This window comes from Malus domestica, chromosome 17, assembly GCF_042453785.1.
Source record: "Malus domestica chromosome 17, GDT2T_hap1".
NCBI lineage: Eukaryota > Viridiplantae > Streptophyta > Magnoliopsida > Rosales > Rosaceae > Malus > Malus domestica.
In genome coordinates this window covers 13,279,504-13,306,075 of record NC_091677.1, presented here as the reverse complement: position 1 = coordinate 13,306,075, position 26,572 = coordinate 13,279,504, and the positions used below count along the sequence as shown (strand labels likewise).

At 42.8% G+C, this 26,572-nt stretch overlaps 3 protein-coding genes and 1 pseudogene across 5 annotated transcripts; 2 read left to right on the top strand and 2 right to left on the bottom strand.

Moving 5' to 3' along the window:
• Window positions 1-291: 291 nt before the first annotated feature.
• On the top strand, window positions 292-1,746 carry LOC103405306 (UDP-glycosyltransferase 90A1-like). Its single transcript, XM_008344275.1, has one exon. It carries the CDS (start codon window positions 292-294, stop codon window positions 1,744-1,746), a length of 1,455 nt encoding a protein of 484 aa, XP_008342497.1.
• Window positions 1,747-2,253: 507 nt separating this feature from the next.
• Window positions 2,254-12,851, bottom strand: LOC103405215 (GPN-loop GTPase 3-like). 2 transcript variants are annotated; one of them, XM_029097201.2, is made up of 10 exons: window positions 12,631-12,851; window positions 12,388-12,481; window positions 11,695-11,803; window positions 11,528-11,609; window positions 11,238-11,323; window positions 10,879-10,982; window positions 10,620-10,750; window positions 10,426-10,519; window positions 9,943-9,998; window positions 2,254-2,588 (listed from the first exon to the last, which is right to left on the bottom strand). In XM_029097201.2, the coding sequence occupies exons 2-10, from the start codon at window positions 12,430-12,432 to the stop codon at window positions 2,492-2,494; spliced, it is 804 nt and encodes a 267-aa protein (XP_028953034.1). In that variant the 5' UTR covers window positions 12,433-12,481; window positions 12,631-12,851; the 3' UTR covers window positions 2,254-2,491. The 2 variants fall into 2 exon arrangements, with proteins under 2 accessions (XP_028953034.1, XP_028953035.1); XM_029097202.2 differs by having other exon boundaries at window positions 12,592-12,750.
• A 90-nt stretch (window positions 12,852-12,941) lies between these two features.
• LOC103405305 (glutamyl-tRNA reductase-binding protein, chloroplastic-like) lies at window positions 12,942-15,796 on the bottom strand (annotated as a pseudogene). Its single transcript, XR_011578157.1, has 5 exons — window positions 15,244-15,796; window positions 15,057-15,137; window positions 14,184-14,288; window positions 13,820-13,970; window positions 12,942-13,280 (listed from the first exon to the last, which is right to left on the bottom strand). The product of XR_011578157.1 is annotated as a glutamyl-tRNA reductase-binding protein, chloroplastic-like (transcript).
• Window positions 15,797-22,049: 6,253 nt separating this feature from the next.
• LOC139193374 (serine/arginine-rich splicing factor SR30-like) lies at window positions 22,050-22,418 on the top strand. Its single transcript, XM_070816372.1, has one exon. It carries the CDS (start codon window positions 22,050-22,052, stop codon window positions 22,416-22,418), a length of 369 nt encoding a protein of 122 aa, XP_070672473.1.
• The last annotated feature ends 4,154 nt before the right edge of the window (window positions 22,419-26,572 follow it).

The window sequence follows — 26,572 nt, the reverse complement described above, 5'->3', positions numbered from 1 at the left end:
TCTTTTGGTGCACTTAATCATGTGTATTCAGTCGTCCTTCCAATCACATTTGCAAAGAAAATCTACTCACTGGGCAAAGATACGGCAAAATACAAAGAATTGAATATATAATCACAGATTAATTGTAAATACATTGAATAAAAAGGAGGCGCCTCACAAAATCTATGTATTTTGGAAAACCTATTAAACTCTACAAAATCCTATGAACAATGAACACATTTAAACTCTATAAAAAAACCCAACTCAAAATCTTTTCCGACTCACTCGAATTCTGATAGTTGTAGAGAGATCATGGCTACTTCCTCACCCTCACCCTCACTGCCGCCTCCACCACCGCCGCACGTAGTTATATTCCCCTTCATGGCTCAAGGCCACACCATTCCATTGCTAGACATATCAAGGGAACTCTCAAACCGTGGCCTAAAAGTCACCATCGTCACCACCCCACTAAATGCACCGTTCATCCACTCCAAACTCTCAAACCACATGTCCATCACCGTCTCCGTTGTGCCGTTTCCACATGTCCCGGACCTTCCGGAGGGCTGTGAGAATACCGCCGACCTTCCTTCAATAAACTCGTGGGTTCCCTTCGTCACTGCCACCAAACAAATGAGACCACAATTCGAAACCCTTCTGCATGATATGGTCGACGGTGGTTCCCGGCCACTTTGTGTAATCTCAGACTTCTTCCTCAGTTGGACGTTGGACACGTGTCGATCATTCGACATTCCACGTGTTGTGTCACATGGAATGGGTGTACTGCCTATGCTTGTTCTTAAAGCCGCTTCTATGCACGTCCGATGCCAATACCAACGTCAACGCCAGAAGACTTTAGACTTGGAGTCAACAGATTTATTACCAAATTTGGCACTTCCCTTCACGTTGGATATATCCGATTTACCTCCTCGATCCCTTGATCCGAATGACGCATTTGAACGCGTCATCTCAGAAGTCGAAGAGGTGGATAAGAATAGTTGGGGTGTGATTGTCAACAGCTTCCAAGAGCTTGAATGTGAGTACGTTGCTGCATTGGAAGGTTTGTACAAGCATGCCAAAGCATGGTGTGTGGGGCCGGTTCCACTCTATGAAGGGGACGATAGGCCCCGCAATGAGAGTGTATCGTGTCCGTACATCAAGTGGCTCGACGAGCAGGACGGATCCGGTGTGGCGATCTACGTGTCGTTTGGTACACAAGCCCGATTGTCGGATGACCAGATGGACGAGATCGCTTACGGGTTGGAGATGGCGGGGTATCGGTTTATATGGGCCGTTCGATCGAAGACGTGGAGGGCGGGTGAAGGGTGGGAGAGAAGGGTGGAAGGGAGAGGGTTTGTTGTACGTGATTGGGTGGACCAGCGGAGCATCCTAGCGCATCCAACGGTGGGTGGGTTTTTGAGCCACTGTGGGTGGAACTCCGTGATGGAGAGCTTGTCAATGGGGGTCCCATTATTGGCTTGGCCAATGGGAGCAGAGCAGCCACTGAATGCCAAGTATGTTGCAGTGGGATTGAAAGCAGGGTTGATGGTTAAACCAGAGAAGATCAAGACCGTTGATCGCCATGTGATTTGTGATGGAGTGAGGGAGCTGATGGGAGGTGAGAAAGGGAGGAGGGCTAGGGAAAGGGCAAGAGTACTGGGGAGCACGGCGAGGCGTGCCGTGGAGAAAGGTGGATCGTCGGATAAGAAATTGGATGAACTGATCAAATCCCTCATTGCCAATGCCAACCAAAAGGAAATAAAATTCTAAAATTTCTTGTGAAATTGGCCAAATTGATAGTTGATATTTTATCTTGATTAGTTCAATAATTAAAATTTATTTTTTGATCATTTACCTAATTTCACAAGTTTCTTTGACCTTGATATGACCTTTTTTTATAGGAAAACTAATAAAAAGGACTTAAAAACTTTGAGTTTTAATGATAAGGACAAAATAAAGGATAAAGTGAATAGTACATGATTGACTTTTTAATGTAAAAATGTGATTTTTCGTTAAAGTGAACAGTACCAAGTGCTTTTCGTTAAACTTCCCTTTTTTTATCCGACTTTTTTCCCCAATTGATCTAAGTTTTGCGTTCAACACTCACTTGCGTAAACGGATAATTCAATTCTCCACCGGCATGCATAAACAAATCTCAACCATTGGATGATACGAGATCAATCTATACGCATAAAAATGCGTTTGGTATCGATGCACATCGACATGTTGTATTTCTGAACGAAATGTAGCCTCTTGTAGTTTTTTGCCCTCACAAAATACAACAAATTCTCTTAAATAACAATTACATTATTCCATCATTCAGAGGCAAAAACCACAAATGCGCTATCATCTTTCATATAATTCTGATAATTCAAAAGTTAAAAGTTAATAATTTGGTCTTGTATATTGACAATACTACCCTGAGTCACCTTTTTTCACTCCTCACGGTTCAAAACACCTCCAGCAGGGGCTGCAACGGTAATTTCAATATCAAGAGGTAAAAGGTTTAATAAGCTCAGTCACCTTCTTCCTGATCAAATTCCTTAACCTTCACATCGGCATCTTCTCCGAACTGAATGCAGGTATCGATCTGAGCCAAGACATAGCTCATGCTGCCAAAAAGATATTTGTAAAAAGGAAAACCCCAACATTACTCTCTGATTGTAGATGATATAAATCAAAAATGAAAAAGCAACTGAAGTGAAGATCATACGTCCCCGTTAATCAAACAGTCAATACCAAGTAACGAAAACACAAAAAAAAAATAGAAATATATGATGCAAACAGAGAAAAAAGGATAAAGCAATGCCAAATCCTATGACTTTCTACCACCCCATCAAGCTTTTATCAAATCAATCCCAAGCCATGTTCTCTGGTTCATCGAATGATGAGTAATAAACTATGTACGGTTGTCATCCACTACGTCGACACTTGATTCAGTCCAGGAGTGTTTTAATCCAAGTATAAGTATCTAAGATAATTTGCCTCACAGTATTTGACGATTTTCGTCCTAAGACAAACAAAACGACAGAATAATGTATAGTCAAACCACCTACGAAGGAATAGAAATATACGAGACTGCTTTGCGCTAACGCTATACAGATGACACTCCCTCCAGCGGCCCAACAAAAAATAAAAGTGCCATTCAACTTTGGATCAGAAAATTGCAGCTTCAGACCCAAATAACAAGGTCCTCCCTAGTTCAACCCAATGTATTAAAAGCGTGAGGCGTGGGCAAGGCGTCTGAGGGATAGCCCGGCCTAGGCGTCACGGGACCTAAATTTTAATATATACACTGAGCGTACTAATGAGTCATACAATGAAGCTCTGGGAGAGAGTCATTGAGCATAGATTGAGGCAAGAGACACGGGTTTCAGACAACCAATTCGGATTCATGCCAGGGCGCTCAACCATGGAGGCAATCTATCTCTTACGAAGATTGATGGAAAGATATAGAGATGGGAAAAAGGATTTACACATGGTCTTTATAGATTTGGAAAAAGCGTATGATAGGGTCCCAAGAGACATTCTTTGGAGGATTTTAGAGAAGAAAGGAGTACGAGTAGCATATATCCAAGCTATAAAGGATATGTATGAAGGAGCAAAGACTGCCGTAAGAACTCATGAAGGACAAACCGAAAGCTTTCCCATAACTGTAGGATTACATCAAGGCTCATCCTTAAGTCCTTACCTTTTTGCGTTGGTAATGGATGAGTTAACAGGACATATTCAAGATGATATTCCTTGGTGCATGCTTTTTGCAGACGATATAGTGTTGATAGATGAAACTCAGGAAGGGGTAAATGCAAAGCTTAACCTTTGGAGAGAAGTGTTGGAATCTAAAGGTCTTCGCCTAAGCCGATCAAAGACAGAATATATGGAATGCAAGTTCAGTGCAAATGGAGGCCAAAACGAGTTAGGGGTGAGGATCGGAGATCAAGAAATACCAAAGAGCGACCGTTTTCGTTACCTAGGATCTATCTTGCAAAAGAACGGAGAATTAGATGGAGATCTCAACCATAGAATACAAGCTGGATGGATGAAGTGGAAGAGTGCATCCGGCGTGTTGTGTGACCGCCGTATGCCACTGAAGCTCAAGGGAAAATTTTATAGGACGGCAATAAGGCCGGCGATGCTGTATGGCACAGAATGTTGGGCGGTGAAACATCAACACGTACACAAAATGGGTGTAGCGGAGATGAGGATGCTTCGTTGGATGTGTGGGCACACGAGAAAGGATAAGATTAGGAATGAGGATATCCGGGGTAAAGTAGGAGTAGCCGAAATTGAAGGAAAGATGAGAGAAAATCGGTTACGATGGTTTGGACATGTGCAAAGAAGGCCTACTGACGCTCCGATTAGAAGATGCGACTATGGGACAGAGGTTCAGGGCCGAAGGGGTAGAGGAAGACCTAGGAAAACTTTGGAAGAGACTCTAAGAAAAGACTTAGAGTACTTGGATCTAACGAAGGACATGACACAGGATCGAGCACAATGGCGTTCTAAGATTCATATAGCCGATCCTACCCAGTGACTTGGATTTTCTAAGTCTCCAACCGAGAAGTTTTCCTCACTCGGGAAATTAAGGGAACACTACCCCAACCTACATGCTCCACTCAGAAAGCTTCAACAAAAGAAAATTCAAAGAACTTAGCGAAGAAGGCTTTGGTGTATTTAACACAATACGTTGAAATGAAGGAAAACTTATTTATTGATATCCCCGATAAGCTACAAATATGTACATATACATGAGTCAAAATAAACACACAAGAGGGAGCCTTCACAAAGGTTGCTTAGGAGAAGTCTCAGCAGTCGGTAGAGCCCCAGAAAGAGAAGGCACCGGAGGGGGATCATTTGGAGCCTCAGTACTGGACAGAACCCTAGAAGGAGGAGGCATCAGAGGTTGATCATTCGGAGCTTCATTACGCGGTACAGCCCCAGAAGACGAAGGCAATAAATGTCTTTGGAACAAACCCACAAATCTCTGATGATCAAGTAAAACCTGACCATCAGTTTCCTTCATCTGGTCAAGCTTCCTCTTCATGTTTGTAGCATAGTCATGTGCGAGCCGGTGCAACTGTTTATTCTCATGCTTGAGCCCTCTAATCTCCTGTTTGAGACTCATCACTTCAGCCGCCAATGATTCAACTTGGCGGGTTCGAGCAAATAGGCGTTGGGCCATATTAGACCCAGAACCTGCACACTGAACACTGAGAGCCAGCGAATCCTTAACAGCTAACTCATCAGACCGTTTGGAAAGTAGTCTGTTATCTTTGGGAGTGAGAAGGTTCCTGGCCACCACCGCAGCGGTCATATCATTCTTCATCACGGAATCCCCAACGGTAAGAGGACCAGTAGGGGAGACGAAGGATGGGCGCCATATGTTGTCTGGAGAAGGCGGGGCTGCCTCTTCAACAAGGTTCAAGTCAAAACGACGGTCGGAGGGGCCAGACATTTTCAAAGGTGTTGAAGAGAGAAGAGGTCGGACAAATCAAGATCTTAGAAGTGCAAGAATGAAGCTTCTACTGGTGGAGATTCAAGTGTGCTTTGGAACTTAATGCCAGCCCCTATAAAAATCTGCACTCGACGGAGCTTCAGAAATCGAAGAGGCGCCTGCTCAGAAATCGAAGAGGCGTTTGCTTTCTCAAAAGCTGGGCTGCTTAGAGATCACGAGGGTTGATCTCAGAAATCGAAGAGGCGTTTGCTTTCTCAAAAGTTGGGCTGCTCAAAGACCACGAAGGCCGACCTCAGAAATCGAAGAAGCGCTCGCTTTCTCAAAAGCTGGGCTCCCCAGAGACCACGAGGGCTGATCTCAGAAATCGAAGAAGCACCTACTTTTCCAGCCTTGTCAGCACCTGTCACATGCACACTCAGCCTTGCGGAAATTATGGGCATTCTGTCGAAGACTTCTGGGAAAGTAGAAAACACATGAATCTAACTGTTCAATCACCCACTTCCCACACGCAACAATAGCTCATGGGTACCACAGATAACTTTGCCAAAGTTCTCTGCCAAAGTTGAGCACGTGAAGCTTGCAGCTCCCACTACATCGTTCTGACCAAGAAGGGTAAAAGAATAGCAAAGAAACAGCACTAACAAAGTTTAGACCCATAAATTTTGAAGGTCTAGCTACCATATTATTACCCACAAGGGTAAAGGAACAGTACCACTGCTGGATAATTGGAAAGTCCCTGTGTGTCAACCTCTGTGCTTCGTGGCAAGGTAGACTAGCAAACATGCCCAACTTTTACTCACATTCGAGAAAACACTCCCAACAAGATTGCTTGCTCCAAAATTGAAGAGGCACCGCCCTCCGAATCTCGAGAGCCAGACTCCCAACATGATTACTTTCTCAAAAATCGAAGAGACACTGCTCCCAGAATCTTCGAGAGCCAGACCCCCAGCATGATTGCTTTCTCAAAAATCGATGAGGCATCGTTCTCCGAATCAATCGAAGAGGCGCTCGCTTTCTCCAAAGCTGGGCTGCTCAGAGACCACGAGGGCCGATCTCAGAAATCGAAGAGGCACCTACTTTTCTAGCCTTGTCAGCACCTGTCACACGCACACTCTGCTTTGCAGAAATTATGGGCATTCTGTCGAAGACTTCTGGTGAAGTAGAAAGCACATGAATCTTACTGTTCAATCACCCACTTCCCACACGCAACAATAGCTCATGGGTACCACAGATAACTTTGCCAAAGTTCTCTGCCAAAGTTGAGCACGTGAAGCTTGCAGCTCCCACTACATCGCTCTGACCAAGAAAGGTAAAAGAATAGCAAAGAAACAGCACTAACAAAGTTTAGACACATAAATTTTGAAGGTCTAGCTACCATATTATTACCCACAAGGGTAAAGGAACAGTACCACTGCTGGATAATTGGAAAGTCCCTGTGTGTCAACCTCTGTGCTTCGTGGCAAGGTAGACTAGCAAACATGCCCAACCTTTACTCACATTCGAGAAAATACTCCCAACAAGATTGCTTGCTCCAAAATCGAAGAGGCACCGTCCTCCGAATCTCGAGAGCCAGACTCCCAACATGACTACTTTCTCAAAAGCGAAGAGAGGGTAAAGGAACAGTACCATTGCTGGATAATTGGAAAGTCCCTGTGTGTCAACCTTTGTGCTTCGTGGCAAGGTAGACTAGCAAACATGCCCAACCTTTACTCACATTCGAGACAACACTCCCAACAGGATTGCTTGCTCCAAAATCGAAGAGGCACCGCCCCCCGAATCTCGAGAGCCAGACTTCCAACATGATTACTTCCTCAAAAATCGAAGAGACACTGCTCTCCGAATCTCGAGAGCCAGACCCCCAGCATGATTGCTTTCTCAAAAATCGAAGAGGCATCGTTCTCCGAATCTCGAGAGCCAGATACCACAGACCACTTTTTCAAAGTGCTCTGACAGAGTTAAAACATGTGAAATTGGCAGCTCCCACTACCGTGCTATGACCAAGCAGGGTAAAGGAATAACATTACTACTTGTTGTTAGGGAGACTCCTATATATTTCGACCTCCATCCCCAACGGACAGGCAGACCTGCAAAAATGCTCAACCCTTCATCATATCTGAGAGGGCACTCCCAACGAAGCCTTTCGAAATATTCAGCTTTCTTTCCCCCCGATAATACCTCTGCAAACAAGCTATACTAGAGCAAGAATATCTCATATCATCAGGGTTAAAAGCAAGAGTATCCCATATCATGCTTTTTCCCTGTCTTTTCCTTTGGCCTTGTTTTTACCTGCAAGACAAGGAGAAAGAGAGCAATCAGTCAGCACTTGGAATCAAGCTTCCAGCCAGGAACTGACTGCCTGGAACCCCTTACCTGATTACTTACCTGGCATTGCTCTCGAGTACTCATCTTCAACATCTTATGTTTCCAGGGAAGATTCCGCATCTGCTTGAGGAACAGATAGGGCAAGTGTGAAGGATACAAGGAAGCATGTGGAGACAAGCGTATCAGCACACGTGCCGATACATCCATTACTCTGTCAAAAGCAAAAGTATCACATATCAGCAGGGTGGAACGTACTCTAGATTTGATGGACTTGTTTTGACCCTCAAATTCTTCAGTCGGCCTTATACTCTGGAGGAAACCAGAAAACCCTCCAGCTCAGTTCAAGAATAAGCCTGTGGAAAGTTACTTCTTCAAAAGCAAAAGTATCCCATATCATCTCTTCTCATTTTTCTTCTCTTTATCCTTCATGCTGCTGCAAGATGGGGAGAAGGTGAACAATCAGTCGGAGCTTTGATTGCTTACCTTGTCTGTCACCTCTTTCAGCAGACCCCCTAGCTCGGCGACTTGGGGGACTCCTACTACATGGTTTGTATCGCGCTTGACCAAGTCTGAAACTACAAGTAAGCTTCAAGTGAAATTGATACATTACCTTGTGCATCTCCACCAGTTAAAGATACCACCCTGGATGGAGGAAGAGTACTTCCAGAGAAGATGCCACATCTACCTATGAGACAGAAAAGGCAAGTCAAGACGACACCACACTCCGATACTTAGAAGTTTCGTGATTACGAGATCATTCTCCCACAATATTTCCTAATGTCATTTGTACTAAATCATTCACTTGTACTCACTAAAGGAGAGCTTGAACCTATGTACTTGTGTAAACCCTTCACAATTAATGAAAACTCTTCTATTCCGTGGACGTAGCCAATCTGGGTGAACCACGTACATCTTGTGTTTGCTTTCCTATCTCTATCCATTTATATAATTATCCACACTAATGACCGGAGCAATCTAGCGAAGATCACAAAAAGCGACCGTTTTCGCTACCTAGGATCTATCTTGCAAGAGAACGGAGAATTAGATGGAGATCTCAACCATAGAATACAAGCTGGATGGATGAAGTGTAAGAGTGCATCCGGCGTGTTGTGTGACCGTCGTAGGCCACTGAAGCTCAAGGGAAAATTTTATAGGACGGCAATAAGGCCAGCGATGTTGTATGACACAGAATGTTGGGCGGTGAAGCATCAACACGTACACAAAATGGGTGTAGCGGAGATGAGGATGCTTCGTGGGATGTGTGGGCACACGAGAAAGGATAAGATTGGGAATGAGGATATCCGAGGTAAAGTAGGAGTAGCCGAAATTGTAGGAAAGATGAGAGAAAATCGGCTCCGGTGATTTGGACATGTGCAAAGAAGGCCGACTGACGCTCCGGTTCGAAGATGTGACTACGGGACAGAGGTTCAGGGCCGAAGGGGTAGAGGAAGACCTAGGAAAACTTTGGAAGAGACTCTAAGAAAAGACTTAGAGTACTTGGATCTAACGGAGGACATGACACAAAACCGAGCGCAATGGCGTTCTAGGATTCATATAGCCGACCCCACTTAGTGGGAAAAGGCTTTGTTGTTGTTGTTGTTGTATATATATAATAGAGGATGAAAAGTACAATGAGCACACATATAACAATGCACGCAGATAGCACACACATCCATTATATAAAAAAAATAAAAATCAGAAAAAAAAAAGTAGAGAGACAATAGTACAAGGAAGAGGTCTGAAGCAGTTAAAACCTATCCAAAATTTGGGTTTAAGAGTATAAAAAAAAAAAAGCCCCTGAGGCGCACCTAGGCGGCTCCGGCGACGCCTTCCGCCCACTCCCTTAAAACAGAGGCGGCAACCTTCACGTCTAGCCTTAGAGGACGCCTAGGCGCGCCCTGAGGCAAGCCTTTTAAAACATTGGTTCAACCTAAGAAACCTATTATCGTGAGCATATAACGACCGAGAACTCTAAACAGAATGTCATTATCCAAGGATTTCCAACACCAAAACTTTAAATGCCAAACATCTTTATTTTAAAGTGATAAATCTCACAGGACCAACATAACTCAGCCTGATGAGCAAAACAGCGATCACCAGATAAGATTAAAGTCGCACAAACAAGAAAAGACATACAGGAAAACGTGCACAGATAGATACAGAAAAATGTGCATAGAGAGAGTGCGTACCTGCTTGACTTCCTCAAGTCTAGTGGCACAAAACTCACCATGCTATAATCATCGACCTGACAATCCAACAAGATAGTTACTCCTTAATGCACTGACTGTGGCCAGTAAGATTATGAGTAATTTGTTTACAAAACAACGCCTATAACTACCACAAGTCATAACCATAACCACAAAACTTGATGCTAGTCAGTACAGGACATGGTACAACCCTACATCATATATACCCTCTACCATGTAACCCACAGCCGAAGTCAAGTGAAGGTTACATGGCTCCTCAACTGACAGGATAACTGATAAAGATAATACAACCAAGGGACCAAAGCAAACCATACAGAACGATTAGGAAAAAAAAAAAAAAAACATACAGAACAACCATAAAGAAAATCTCATCCGGAAGGAAGTATGCTTTGCTAAACAGCTATCTCCAATTCACAAACTCAAATGGAGACAATTTATATAAGAAAGATGCACACTATAACTCACTAGTTCAATCAAAGATTTATTTAGCTTTGCAAACTGAGGAGCCATGCGTTGATTCAACTCTGACAATAAAACTTGAGGCTCCGGATACAAGAAGCTGAAACATAAAAGATACAAAACAAAATTGAGCTATTTAATAAGTTAAACAGATCAATACAGATAGGTTAATGGAAGTAGTAGAGGATAGAGTAACTCACTCTTCAATATCCTTTTTTCTCGGTGCAAGGTCCATTTTGGAGAGAATATTAACATGTGGTAATTCAAGTTGAATCATGGCAGAAAGAGATGCCATGCACCCACTAATAAACTTTGTCACATCCGTAATAAACTGTTTCAAATAGAAGAATAAATATATTTATTTGGGGGAACAAACAGAATAAACAGTAATTCCAAGGAAGGAAGAGGAAATGTTTGAGCAAAGATTACATGATAGAACTACAAACACTTATCACAGACCTGAGAATCAAGCAAGTACACGACGCAGACTTTGAAATTTTTACGCTGCAGATGCTCCACGAAGTTCCGAAGCACAGGCACATGCGAGAAAAGTTCTATCTGGCCTATAACACAAGTGGAAGCCTCAAATTATTATGTTTCACAAAAATTCCTCCAAAGACCCATGCACAGAGAACTAAGAGCCTTGAAATAAGTTTGCTTTTAATAGTAGGGTACCTACTGTCAACTCAGAAAACATGTCACCTAGCTAGTACTATTGTTTCTTCCTTGTAATGTAATAATAATATCATTCATGAAAAACTTTAACCTTATTGTACTCCATTTTTCCATCAACAGAACATGTGGATTAGTATGGATACCTGGGCAGTCAAAAACCAAGTAGTCATCATCCGTGTAATTGTCTAATTCCTCTGTGAGCCATTCATCCAGATTGTCCTCAAGGTGTCTAGAATTCAAGATTAAGGACATTCACCAAAGAAATTATAAGATTTAGAGAGAGGAGTACACCCAGAAGTGGTACAAAATGATTCACTGCTGTTATCACACGCAAACATTCCATGTCTGTGCCCTTCAAAAGAATGGCAAGCATTCCAAGTACAAGAAGGAAAAGAACAGAAGAAAATTAGAGAACAATTTGGAAAAAGGATACTCCATGCAGTATAAAAGTCCACCATTGGGACCCAAACCAAGTTCCTCCATAACATCCTCCAAGGAAACAAGCTCCCTAATATCTGCGAGAGGGAAAATAACAAAAAACAAGTCAAGTGCGGTTCATGAAGCTAAATAAGGGAGCAAATAAATGAACTGATTACTTACCCATGGCCACAGGGTAGTCAAAATTTTCAGCAGCAGGATCCAGATTAACAATATTGATATTCCTCCCAATAGCCGTACAGTGTTCGTGCAAGCTAGAGCAATAAGTCGACTGGTTCCAAGAAGTAAACGAACTTATTAAAACTAGTAATCGGTACATAAAAAACATCAAAAAACACAATCATAGCGGTCCTGGTGTGATTATAATGTATTCCTCATTCAAACACTGTTGGGGCAATAAATTGACAGTCACAAGAAGTAAACAAACTCGTGAAAACTAGTAATGGGAACACATTTTTTTTTTTTTTCGAGAAGATAGTAATGGGAACACATAAACATCAAGAAATGTTAATCATAGTGATTGCCCATATGATTATGATGTATCTCACATACAAACAATGGTGCCCCAATTACATCAGTAATCCAAATGGTTCCGAAAAGCAAAGCAAACTCATCAAAACTAGAAAAAAATACATAGTAACATAAAAAATTACAAGCACCTAATTCCCATGTATCAAGAATCCCACATTCAAACAGTTGGTGCAAATTGGAGCAAAAATGGACCGGAAAGCAAACTCACTCATAAAAAATAGTAATGGGTACACAAAAACATAAAAAAAATATTAAATTTTACTGATTGCCCATGTGACTGTGATGCAAGTGAGTGCTACAGAAAATTTGGGCGGTGAAATTTACCTTGCCGCTGCCGGCAGGGCCAATAACCAGCTGCGCGTAACCCATTTCAGATATCTGGGTTTTCTTGCTAGGGCTGCTAATTCAGAGATAAGTACTGCATCAAACGCCAAATGCAATCAATCAAGGGTATTAGAGGATCCCGTATAACAAAAACCCTAATTTAAATACAAAGGATATTTATAAAAACCCTAATTAGAGCTTCACCTTGCTTCAATGGTAGAAAAAGGGTCTAGGGTTTATTACCTTTCTATGACGAGATGGATGGACACTGAGTGGAGGTTCCTTTTATTTTCGTTTCGTTTCGTTTTTATTTATGTTTTGCCGCGACTTGTACTTTTGGGTAAATTGCAATACTAGTCCCTGTCTTTTACTTGTACTTTCACTTTCTTCTTTGAAGTATTTTTGTGCATTTTAGTCCTTATTTTGTTAGCAGCGTTGTCCAATTGTGTTTATTTTATCCAAAATGGTTTATGAGATTGGCACAATTTTTCGCTTTGGAATTTTTAATTTTAGACATCTGTGGGAGTTAGTAACAGTGGGATATGGAAGCCGTGTACATAATCACCAAGCTCAATTTGAGGGGAATAGTTGGCCGTCATAACCTCGGAACATAACAAAGTTCAACCAAGTTTCCCTTTGTGCATCTAAAAGAAGTTGGACACGGCACGCACAACGTTTACTCTTTTAGGCTATCTGCTTAACTTGTTTCACCCTTTCGACATCTGGGGCATGGAAATTCTTTTCCACCTCCCAAGCTAATTGAGACATGCAGTTAAACATTGACTTCACACCCTTCTCATCCGTCACATCCCTGGGGAAGGGAATGCGAACCTCAAATATACTTTCCTGAGGAGACCAAAGGCGCAGGTCAAAGCCTATTTTGCTTCAGAAACCTGCACAAGGAAACTACCATTACCATCGCAGAATCACTGATATAAGTGATGTACAAACAAGTCCTCATGAAATGTCGATAAAGGATTCAATAATTCGGGCTAAAATGTATTTAAGCTTCTTGTAGAATGATTATTTGGTTTATGGAAATCCTGTAGATAAAAATGAAAGGTGCTCAAATTTTGCAGACAGATCCGTACAGCTGAACATGCAAGCGTCCAAATTATGGTTTGCGTGATTGAAAAGTAACATGGCAGTTTAGTTGGGAATGCCATTAGTCTAGGATGATTTTTTTCATCATATTGCATGAACCCCGAACATGAAAGCTCATTCATTGGTTGCTGGTTTCTTATTTTTCATTTTTGGTGAAGAAAAACATTTACTGGTCAACTGTAGTTTTTCCCTTCCAACTATGATTGGCGTTGTCTAACTTAAGTTAAGAATTCTGTATATAGTTCAGTGTTTCCAGTACCAGCTTAGCAAGGTGTCAACTGCAATATCCAATACAACTAACAATCACAAAAAGTGGGTTGGCACGAACCTGGAAGTTCAAATCAGCATAGACGTTGCAAAAACGATTAATATCTTCAATGTTGTTGGTGTTTATCTCATTTACCAGCTTTTCCGCAAAAGTCCCTAAGAGGATCAGGTTGTGCCTTTTTATAATCTGAAGATGTAACCCACATACCAACCTGTGAGAATATCAGAAGAGTTAGAAAACAGAACTGCTTTTGCATAATCCATCTCAAATAAGTGCTGACTTAAGAACTAGGGGTAAAACTTGGCAGGATTTACCCACACCAGTCTTACCAGACTACCAGTATAGCAAATAACTATAGTGTATAGCAAATAACTATCTGTATGTCTACTAGTCCAGCACAGGAGCAAAGAAAATGCCATAATACCTCTTTAAAGTCCTCCAACTGAAGTACCTGTTCCACAGAAACAACATATATCAGATCTTCATCAACTTCTTCTCCAAACCTCTTTTTCCATACTGAATGAAGGTACTGAAAGAAACAGCATTGAAATCCAGATGAAATACTGATTAAAAAGATATACATTCTCACCTCACAAATACATACTAGCATAAACTAAAACAGATCATACATAATGCTTTTTATGAGCTTTAAATGGATCATAAGGTTTTCCTTTTTTCTTTTAAGAATGGATCGAATTAAAAGGCCACTACACGTAATACCTACGTGGGCCTGTGTATGCTTTGTCGGAGGACTGAGTCCAGTAAATAAATCCAGCCACATATGCTGGAACTCATGTCTGTAAAAAAACTGAATGGAAATACAAGTTTTAACATCACACACGAACATTAATCCAACCCAATCCTAATGTCAAGCATACAACATCCAAAACCCTATATTGCACCTCAAAACCACGATATGACACATGGCCAATCATAAATCAAACTGTTTAAAGGTTACGCAAGGCAGACATTTAAGCGATAGCTCTAACATTTACTTGACAAAAACCATGGCAGTCTGACATAACCATCCTAGTATTTTATCCCACTGCAAACGGTTCAATCAGAAATGGACTAGGTACACGAAGCATCTATGCTCCTTTTCTAATTCTGCATCCCTCATAGTGAATTCCATTTTTAGTCCTAAAAAATCGGCAACAATTATGCTTTCTACGTGCTTCCTTACAACTCAAGCAACACGCAAACACTGAGCTGACCCATATTATAACACACTTGGTAAAGCCACAAGTAACAAACCACTTTCCAGTAAACCTATTCTACATGAACAAAATTGATTTACCTTCAACATTGCCCTATCTTCCGGTTTGTCAATGCTGCCTAAAATCGTGCACTGAGGTGTTCGCAGCCCGCTTTGCTCTACCTGCGCGCCAAAACCGACAGCAGAAACCCCTTAAAAACCTCAAAAATCATCTTAAACTTTACAATTAATCATCTAAATTTAAAAAAATCAGACCCCATTAAAGCACCTGGACATGGAAGCTAGACCTCATGTCAATAGAAAACTGCCGATTAGAGGCATTCAAGCACAACACCGGAGTCCCTTCTGGGTCGACCGCGAACCGGACGCCAATGCCCAAAGGCCAACCCTCTTGGGTCAGAGCAGAAAGCGTGCCCACAGACACCAACTCCATAATTGTCCTAGAAACCTCAGCTGGAACCGGCCTGTGGCTATGCGTCTTCGTTTCCACCTGGGTCGGCTCCGAAACCGCCAAAAGCGAGCATCTTAGGGTTCTAAATCGAGTTCTGTGAAATGGGTTCGGTTTTACGTGATTGAAAGATTGGATTTTGGGGGTGGGTTTTGAGGGAAGGAATGGAAGGGACAAATGGGTTGTGAGAGATTGAGTTTGGAGAAGCATTGGAGGGAAAAATTGGGGTTTAGGGTTTGTTGATTCAATTGGGTTTTTGATAGGTGAGGAGTGGAGAGAAATGTGTGTGGAAATGTTGTGGCGGTCAATGGGGTGGAGGGGGCTGCAGACAGAAGAAAAGTGACAGTTTGTAAAAACGGTTGGGGGTTGAGGAGGTGATGATGATGATAAGCAGGGACAGGGGGAAATCAAGTGTGTGCAGTTGTATAATAGACACAATAGGGCCTAAAAGGGTTTTTTTTTTTTTTTTTTTTTGAGTACATCGATATTTTTACACGAAGGAAATGGGGAGTTCGACAAAGTCACATAATGGGCAACTTGATTTGGTATCGAATTCGTAATCTACGAGATTTAAACCTAAGACATCTCATTTCCAAATGAAGAGAAATACCATCAGACCGTAGTACTGAGTGGCAATCATTGCTTCTAATGCTTCGCTTGTTTTCCCCTTAATAACTAGGGATGAAATTTTTTGTCATAATTCGATTTACCAACTGAACTATATTGATCGGTTCATAATGGTATGATATAGTTTCGGCATTTTTTCATAATCGGTTGGCATTATACCAAACCGACAATTAATGGTGTTGATGCACAAAACCGGAAGTCTTGGTACAACGTAAATCCGACCGTGAATCTGCAAGAAATGTAAATGACACAAGATGTATCGTGGTTCACCCCAAGGTTTGGGCTACGTCCACACTGATTGTATTTATCTGAGAGTATTTGTGAGGGAGAGAATGTGAGAGCTTTGCTCTAGATAGGAGAGACTTAAGGTTTGTAAGGGTGAGGAGGCCCTTTTATAGAATAAGGGGCTATTCCTTTTACATAATCATATGGGCTGGGTCCACACTGATTGTATTTATCTGAGAGTATTTGTGAGGGAGAGAGTGTGAGAGCTTTGCTCTAGATAGGAGAGACTTAAGGTTTGTAAGGGTGAGGAGACCCTTTTATAGAATAAGGGCTCCTCCCCTAATTACATATTTGCCCCTTCCTTTATTACGTAATTACATTTAAGTCCCCCGAGTATTTATACGAGGTCTAAATACGAGGCCCTAAATATGGTATAAACAGTAGTCCCCCAAGTCTTCAGTCAAGAGAGTCTTTTGGCTGGAGACTTGAAATTCAGTCCATGTGTGGGCCGAAGTAACTAGATGTTGTCTTGAACTGATGCTCGATATGAGGCGGTGCTCAATCTGAAATGATGCTCAACTAGAAGTAGCACACGTTGCGAGGCTGCTTGGCTCGTGGCTTATGTTGCCTTGGTTGGCTCGGCTTGTGGCGTTTGAAGGTGAAGGAGTCCCTTTTATAGAATAAGGGCTCACTCCTCAATACATGGATGATAGGCTAGAGTTGATGCTCGCGGCGAGGTGGTTGCTCAGTAGGCGGCGATGCTCTCTAATGAAGGTGAGGGAGTCCCTTTTATAGAAGAATGGTTCTCTCCTCAATACATGAATAATGGGCTAAGTCCCCCAAATGCTTTCATGAGGCCCAAATGCAGATGCCCAATGTATGGTACTAGAGGTGATGCTTGTGGCGAGACGGTTGCTCGGCTGGCAGCGGTGAAGGTGAGGGAGTCCCTTTTATAAAACAAGGGCTCGTTCCTCAATACATAAATAGTGGGTGGTGCTCTCTCTAATGAAAGTTAAGGAATCCCTTTTATAGAATAAGGGCTCGCTCCTCAATACATAAATAATGGGCTAAGTCCCTCAAGTATTTTTCTTGAGGCCCAATATATGGTACATAATGTAGTCCACTAAGTTTTAAGTCAAGAGAGTATTTTGGCTGGAGACTTGAAATTTGATCCTTGTATGGGCCGAAGTGGCAGTTTGTTCGGCTAGAGTCGGTATTTGTATACCATGCACTGAAGCTTTGTAGGTGAAGCTTTGTAATTGAAGCTTTGTAATTGTAGCTTTTGAAGCTTTGTAATTGTAGCCATGAAGCTTTGTGATTGTAGCCCTGAGGCTTTGTAATTGTAGCCCTGAGGCTTTGTAATTGAAGCTCTAAAGCTTTGTAATTGAAGCTCTAAAACTTTGTTTGACATGAGTGGTGCTCATGAATGTTGACATGAGTGATGCTCATGGATGTTAACATGAGTGATGCTCATGGATGTTGACATGAGTGATGCTCATGAATGTTTATGTATGATTGTCATGAGTGATGCCCATGAATGTTTATGTATGATTGTCATGAGTGATGCCCATGATTTTGGAGTACGGGTTGTACCTTTTGATCACCTGGTTGGTGATAATAGCGGCAGACTACCGAATAATTTTTTGGAGTGCTGGATGTACTTTTGATCACCTGGTTGGTGATAATGGCGGCGAGTTTGCCGAATAATTTTGAGGTACTGGATGTGCTTTTGATCACCTGGTTGGTGATAATGGCGGCGAGTTTGCTGAATAATTTTGGGGTATTAGTGAGCCATCTTTTTGTTTTTGTTTTTGTTTTTTGTTTTGTTTTGTTTTTTTTTTTTTTTTTTTTTTTTTGTTTTGTTTTTTTGTTTTGTTTTTTTTTTTTTTTTTTTTTTTACTGGGTACAATACCGGAGATACAGATGGTGATAACAGTACATATACCAGCAAAAATTCAAAATAATGTCTGCGGTGCCCGCGTTTGCATGCATCCCCTCTTTCTCCACTTTTCTCTTCTTTTGGTGAGCGTTCAACGTGAGCGTCAGTCCCCCACTTTCTTCATTTTCTCTTTTGCTCTGTTTTCCACCTTCCTGACCCATTTGCATGTTATTATCCTGGTGCCCATCTTTTCTGCTTTCTCTTTTACTTTTATCATTGAATCATGTTGCAAAGCTGTAATGGCCAGCCCACCATTTTCTTTGCTGATTATTCCTTTCTCCATCTTTTCAGCTTTCTGTCCACCGACTGTTTGAACGACTCTGCTTTCTGGAAGACAAGCCATCCAGCTACTGTGAGGATTGAGATAGAGGTAGCGAAAAATAGGGCCACGGTTGCAGAGGAAAATGAGAGAGAGGCGAGACTTGTTGCCACTTCATTGCAAAACGGCATCTCTCCAGCAGCGCTATTTCTTGGTGAGCACAGATAAATTAGAGCTCCCCTGGATCCGGCTCTCCTCGTTCCACGTGCTATGCCCCCCTGATTGCAGAGAGGTGCGTGATCCAAAACCCCATCTGCAGGCCTGATGTGTTGTTGGATTTCAGGATATAAACGATCTGTGGGTCTTGTGGTTCTGCTGCAAAGTAAGCAATCCAAGATCCTAAACCAAAGATGTCGGACACGTGGGTAGACCCTAATGTTGTAAGCTCTTGATTCGGAGAAGAGTTCCTCCATGGTCTCCATGAATGGGTTTAGGCTTCTGTTTTAAGACACGTAGAGAGTGAGAGGCACTGCAGAGAAGGCCAGTGTGAAGAACACCTGCAATACCATCATCTACCTATCTATCAATTCAAATCAAAACCCACAAAAATATGATCTCAAAGATTGGATTTTGATTAAAACCCAATTCAGTTTTGAAGATTGTAATGCAGAAGAGAAGAGGGTTTTGGAGAGAATATTTCTCGAAATTGGAAGAAGAAGCTGGAGAGTGGGTGGAGAGAGAGAGAAGCTCCGGTGGTCGGCAGAGCTTCCAATGTGAAATCTCCATCTTCTCCTTCAATTCTCAAACTGTTGCCCCATCATTTACAAAGAAAGAATATTGAACACCCATCTCAAAGGCTTTCGTTCTTCATGGTGTTCCTTAGCTTGCAGTTGGACAAGTTTCCTTCACTTTGAAATGGGTTCTGGTTGAAAAAGTGCAGCCTCTTCACGGTAGACACAAACATGTGCCATGGGACATCCCAAAAAACATCCTATTTCCTTCTTGATCATCTCCTGCAACACATCCAGGAACTCCGAGTTGAAAAAACTGTTGATCGTGCCCCGCCACCAAGCTCGTGAGCGCCACCCAGAACGTCATGGAACAGGTGTTTGCGGCAGAGAGCTGGAGCGCGGATCTTGGAGAGGAGATGGTGTGGAGAAGATGACGAAGAACACAGGTGTGGGGTTCGTGGTGGCGAATCCGAGAGAGGACGGAAATGATGGTCCTTATTAGTGGGCTCCGGGAGGTGGGTGCAGGCCTGGGTATATGTCTGGGCTCGCAGCTGCTGAAGCCTGAATCTTTTGGTTTGGATCTGCTGAGGCGTGATGGGTGTTGAAGCTGGAGAGGTGTCAGATCCGGATCATCGGGCGAGTTGGGATGGGTTAACGAGTAAGCAGGCTCGGAGGTGGAGGGAACGTCTAAGAGAGATGGAGGGAGAAGCTGAGACCGTGCAGCAGAGAGATGAAGAGATGAGAGAAGCTGACGTTAAACTGGGTTTTCCTTCTAACCCATTTCTAGGTTTCTAGAGAGATGAAGAGATGGGATTGGCTTTTCTTTTTTTTTTTTTTTTTTTTTTGTATCTCAAAGAGATAGAGAGAGTGATCTGATGGAGAGTTGTGATTTTTGTTAGGAAAACGGGAGAGTGTCGGTGCACTCACAGAGAGACGCAGAGATCTGATGAAAATGAGATGATGGTTTGATGAGTTTTTTCTGGGTTCTTTTTGCAGATACCCGGGGAAGATTGTGAAGGTTTCACGGTGGTGTGATGAAAGATTGAAAGAGAACCGACGTAACTTTTCGTGTCGATTCCCACAGACGGCGCCAAATGTTGATGCACAAAACCGGAGGTCTTGGTACAACGTAAATCCGACCGTGAATCTGCAAGAAATGTAAATGACACAAGATGTATCGTGGTTCACCCCAAGGTTTGGGCTACGTCCACACTGATTGTATTTATCTGAGAGTATTTGTGAGGGAGAGAGTGTGAGAGCTTTGCTCTAGATAGGAGAGACTTAAGGTTTGTAAGGGTGAGGAGGCCCTTTTATAGAATAAGGGCTCCTCCCCTAATTACATATTTGCCCATTCCTTTATTACGTAATTACATTTAAGTCCCCCGAGTATTTATACGAGGTCTAAATACGAGGCCCTAAATATGGTATAAACAGTAGTTCCCCCAAGTCTTCAGTCAAGAGAGTCTTTTGGCTGGAGACTTGAAATTCAGTCCATGTGTGGGCCGAAGTAACTAGATGTTGTCTTGAACTGATGCTCGATATGAGGCGGTGCTCAATCTGAAATGATGTTCAACTAGAAGTAACACACGTTGCGAGGCTGCTTGGCTCGTGGCTTATGTTGCCTTGGTTGGCTCGGCTTGTGGCGTTTGAAGGTGAGGGAGTCCCTTTTATAGAATAAGGGCTCACTCCTCAATACATGGATGATAGGCTAGAGTTGATGCTCTCCAATGATGATGATGGAGTCCCTTCTATAGAATAAGGGCTCACTGTTGGTACCACACATAATGAGCCTCAGACTTTGATACATTGGGCCTCATTACCCAGCCCATATGATTATGTAAAAGGAAGAGCCCCTTATTCTATAAAAGGGGACTCATCCCCCCCTCACAAATGGGACTCAATGAATCCAACAGAGGGCAATACCCTCACAAATACCACAACACTCTCTTTCTCTAAGGGACTCCCCCTCACCCTTGTAATCCATACATACAATCAGAGAAATACAATCAGTGTGGACGTAGCCCAAACCTTGGGGTGAACCACGATACATCTTGTGTTATTTACATTAGTTGCAGATTCACAGTCGGATTTACGTTGTTCCAAGACCTCCGGTTTTGTGCATCAACATTTGGCGCCGTCTGTGGGAAACGATACGAAAAGTTGTGTCGGTTCTCTTTCAGTTTTTCACCTCCACTGTGAATCTGCAAAATCACAAAAACCCAGAAACAGAAAACACCCAAATCTCATTTCAGAGACACCACAGTTTTTCCAATCACTTCATAAAAAAAAACCCAGAAACATAAAAAATCCAGATCTGAAACACAATACTCTCTTTCAGATCCAAATATCTCATTCTCTCACAGAGAGCGCACCAAAACTCAAAAAAGGCGTATTTTAAGTCTAGGTACGAAGAAAACTGCCTGACATGCGCCCATAGTTAACATCACCTCACACCCACAGTTTTGTTTCTACAAATGGTGATCGGAGGCTAAACGCTCTGGTACGACACCTCGCTGCGAAAGAAGATCAATCATCTTCCGCCATAGATGCTCACAACAACTCCATCTCTGCCTCGCCAACTTCCAGCTCCACGTCCTCGACTCGGTTGAGTTACCGCTGAGTCTAACAGAGTTGGACCCTCGGATTGTGACCCTTTCCAACCCGTCAGAACCTCATCGAAGACGCCGCCGTCAAACCGATCTCCGGCTGGGACGCCCTCTCCGATCTCTAAGACCCATTTCATCATCTCTCTCTCCTGTAATCTCTGTGAATTAAAGGGGAGTAAAAGATAAGTAGTCGATCGAGTCGCACTATCTACGTCGGCAATCTACCTGAAGATATTCGTATGAGAGAAGTTGAAGATTTGTTCCTGAATTATGGGCCTATTGTTGACAATGATCTCAAAATCCCTCTAAGACTGCCAAGTTATGCTTCTGTTGAGGATGAAGATCCTCGTGGTGCTGAAGATGCAATTTATGACCGGGATGGGTACAACTTTGATGGGTTTCGTTTACGGGTTGAACTAGCACATGGCGGACGGCATTCCTCGTCACATCGTTCCAGCAGTTACAGTCGTAGTAGCAGCAACCGTGATGCTTCTCGGCGCTCTGACTATCATGGGCTGGTCACTGGATTGCCTCATGCGGCTTCGTGGCAGGATCTGAAAGTAAGAGCTCTGATTGCTTGGAGTCTTCCATTTTTTGATCAAGAATAAGCCTAGAAGAGAAGTAGCAGGCAGGGTGTGCCACCTGCCTAGATTTTCATCAGGTCCCAAGGAGATCTCCTGTCAATTTGAGCAGCTCAAGACCTTTGCAACTCAAGACCTTCATATACTGGCGCCCAGTCAGCAAGTGGGTCCATAATCACTGATGAACTAATGGCAGCTACAACCTCCAAACGTCCAACCAGTCACATTAACCACCAGGAATTTTTCGATTGTTTGTTGGGGTCCGGGCTGGCCTAATCTCTCTGGTTTGAAATCAGGGGAGGAGCTCGAATTGCCTGAAATTCTTCTCGGTTCTTGTGTCAATTCCTCCTGCGGTGAATGTGAAATTTACCCTCAGTCCCAAAGGCTTTGTTTTGGTGCAGACAACCCAAAGGAAAAAGAAAGTCTCTAACAACATCATTTCCATACCCATCAGTCTTTTTCCACACTCAAGATAATTTTGAAAAAAAAAAGATAAGGGAAGAGCCCTTGTCGGTCAGATCCACCAGATCCACACGTGAAAAAGAGATAAGTCTTCACCTAATTCAATTGTTTTTATTATTTAATATTTATGTGATGGTGGAACAATGATGACATTTTTTATTATTTAATATTTATCAAATGGTATTGGTTATTGTGTGATGGTGGAACAATGATGATATCTTTAATTTATTTTTTGAATGTTTTCCACTAACTGATGGTAGGTTTACAACAGATGCTGAAAGTGGATGTGGGTTGCCACACCCATGCATTTTAAATTATGTTGAAATTATCAGCTCAAATCCAAAAGAACTAATCCACTTTTATAACCTAGAACTATGCTATAATACGCATGGCAAGGTTTTACACTTATAAGAAATATACATATTAAATAATTGTTGTTACCATATTTCTTTTACGTATTTACTATATTTATTCATTGTACGCTCATGATTATACTGTCATTTATTGTCAGGAATTATTGAGCAACTAGGTCCACTGATCAACATTGTTGCTGCCACGTGCTCGTGGTGATCTCTTGTCTGACCGAACACCCACTTGCTCGAACATTCGCTTATTGGGACACCTATGTGCCTGGACCCAACTCGATGACCCTACGTATTGCCCCGACTCAAAGACCCAACTTGCGAACCCGATCCGCGGATCCAACACATAGACCCAATATGCGAACCTGACAAGTAGACCCGAGTCATGTCGAGAATAAACTCATACTAAGTGCATGTTGACATAAAATAGATACTTGCAATGAGGAATACCACGAGCCAAGCCGCCTCGCAGTGAGCATAGCCTCTAGCCGAGCCGTCTCGCAACGAGCATCGCCTCCAGCCGAGCAAACGCCTCGCCGCGAGCATAGCCTCTAGCCAAGCAGCCTCGCAACGAGCATAGCCTCCAACCGAGCAGTCTCGTAACGTGTGATACCTCTAGCCGAGTATTGCTTTATGTTGAGCATTGCCTTAGGTTGAGTACTAGTTCAAGACATCTAGCCACTTCGGCCCGTACATAGATTAGATTTGAAGTCTCCAGCCAAAATACTCTCTTGACTGAAGACTTGGGGGACTACTGTTGGTACCACACATAATGGGCCTTAGACTTTGATACATTTGGCCTCATTACCCAGCCCATATGATTATGTAAAAGGAAGAGCCCCTTATTCTATAAAAGGGGACTCATCCCCCCCTCACAAATGGGACTCAATGAATCCAACAGAGGGCAATACCCTCACAAATACCACAACACTCTATTTCTCTGAGGGACTCCCCCTCACCCTTGTAATCCATACATACAATCAGAGAAATACAATCAGTGTGGACGTAGCCCAAACCTTAGGATGAACCATGATACATCTTGTGTTATTTACATTAGTTGCAGATTCACAAATACCGCCTCCGAACAACCGCCACTTCGGCCCATACATGGATTCAATTTGAAGTCTTCAGCCCACAAACTCTATTGACCGAAGACTTGGGGGACTACATTATGTACCACATATTGGGCCTCAAATGGGCCTCATGAAAAATACTTGGGTGACTTAGCTCATTATCTATGTACTGAGGAGCGAGCCCTTATTCTATAAAAGGGACTCCCTCACTTTCATTAGAGAGCACCCATTATTTATGTACTGATGAGCGAGCCCTTATTTTATAAAAGGGACTCCCTCACCATCATTAGAGAGCATCAACTCTAGCCTATCATTCATGTATTGAGGAGCGAACCCTTATTCTATAAAAGGGACTCCCTTATCTTCAAACGCCGCAAGCCGAGCCAACCAAGGCGCCATAAGCCACGAGCCGAACAGCATCGCAGCGTGTGCTACTTCTAGTTGAGCGTCATTTCAGATTGAGCACCGCCTCATATCAAACATCAGTTCAAGACAACATCTAGTTACTTCGGCCCACACATGGACTGAATTTCAAGTCTCCAGCTAAAAGACTATCTTGACTGAAGACTTGGGGGACTACTGTTTATACCATATTTAGGGCCTCTTATTTAGACCTCGTATAAATACTCGGGGGACTTAAATGTAATTATGTGATAAAGGAAGGGGCAAATATGTAATAAGTGATGAGTCCTTATTCTATAAAAGGACCCCTCACCCTCACAATTAGGGAGAGGCCAAATTCTTAGGCCCTCTCACCCTCTCTCAACGCTCTCACTCTCAGAGCTCTCTCTCCTTCAAATAAATACAATCAGTGTGGACATAGCCCAAACCTTGGGGTGAACCACGATACATCTTGTGTTATTTACATTACTTGCAGATTCACGGTCGGATTTACGTTGTTCCAAGACCTCCGGTTTTGTGCATCAACAGTATGTATGGATTACAAGGGTGAGGGGGAGCCATCCATTTCCTTTTTTCAAAGTGAACTTCCCGGGTACAGCGAGGTCTAAGGACATGGAGAAAGGTCGGGGAACCCAAGAACTCCTTCACAGCAGCTTCATTCTCAGTCGGGATACTACTCTTCAGCTCAGAAACCTCAACCAAGGCACTCTCCAACTCCCCTTTAACCTTGGAAACCTCGAGCATAGTTGTCTCCAACTGTTTCTTAGTCGCCTCTAACTGTACTTTGAGTCTCAAGTTCTCACCATTCCGCCTCTTCAAACTCTCAAAATGTTGATCCCTGACTTGGATGGCCTCAGCCAAAGCTTTGCTCGTCTTCCTGGCATCATTCACAAGCTGCTTATTCTCTTTCAGTTTCACCTTGCACCGCTCAGCCTCTCGCAGTCTGTCGTGATACTCAGCCATGACCTGCATGACAAGACGATCATCGCTACCAAAATAATGCTAATAAAGAGGAGAAAACAAGGAAATGACAAAGTAACACTCACATATGAAGACAGCTTCAACATCCGGTCACAATCCGATTCATCTTTAGCTAAAGGTTCTCTGAGCTCATCGAAAGTGAATCGACACCCTGCCAGGCAATTGTTGATATACCCAAAGTCCTTTGGTCGCATGGCAACCTTCAAATCCTTCCAAGGGACACTGCCAACCTCTTCTTTATCTTTACCTTTGCTGCTAGAACTAGGATCACCTTTCTGCCCAATGTGCTCCCTAACTGGAGGAAAGATAGGATTGATAGTAGGAAGAGGAGGCAACAATCGCCTATCTTCCCCGGCAACTATGGCAGCAGCACATCCAATGGCCTCAGCTTCAGCTTTCTTCAAGGCAGCAACCTTGAGGACTTCTTCTCGAGACTTAGTTTTAATGATTGGTCTCACTCGGTGCTTGCGAGCTTCCTTGTGAAACAGGATGTCTTCTGAAGGAACTAACATGGGCACTCTCATTTTCTTGGTGCTAGTCTCCACTTTCTTGCCCACCTTCTCCACTAAACAAGGAAAATCAAAGTAAGGAATACCACATTATATATCTATATAAAATAAAAAAACAAAGGAGGGAAGAACAAGGATCAAGTGAAGGATACAACTTACTCGCTCGTCTCTGGCACTCGGAAACTAAGGGCTGGAAACCGTACTTTCGAAACAAGGGTCGTAGTTTACCCAAATGTCTATCTTCTTTCGGCACCCTCAGCACTTTCTCTACATCAGCTAGCTCCTATCCAGAGAGTTTGATGGTGCCTCGTGTCACTGCATGAAGAAAAATCTTAGAAGCAAGAGAAAATCACAACAATAGCAAATAATGAGAAAATGGATACATTACAACC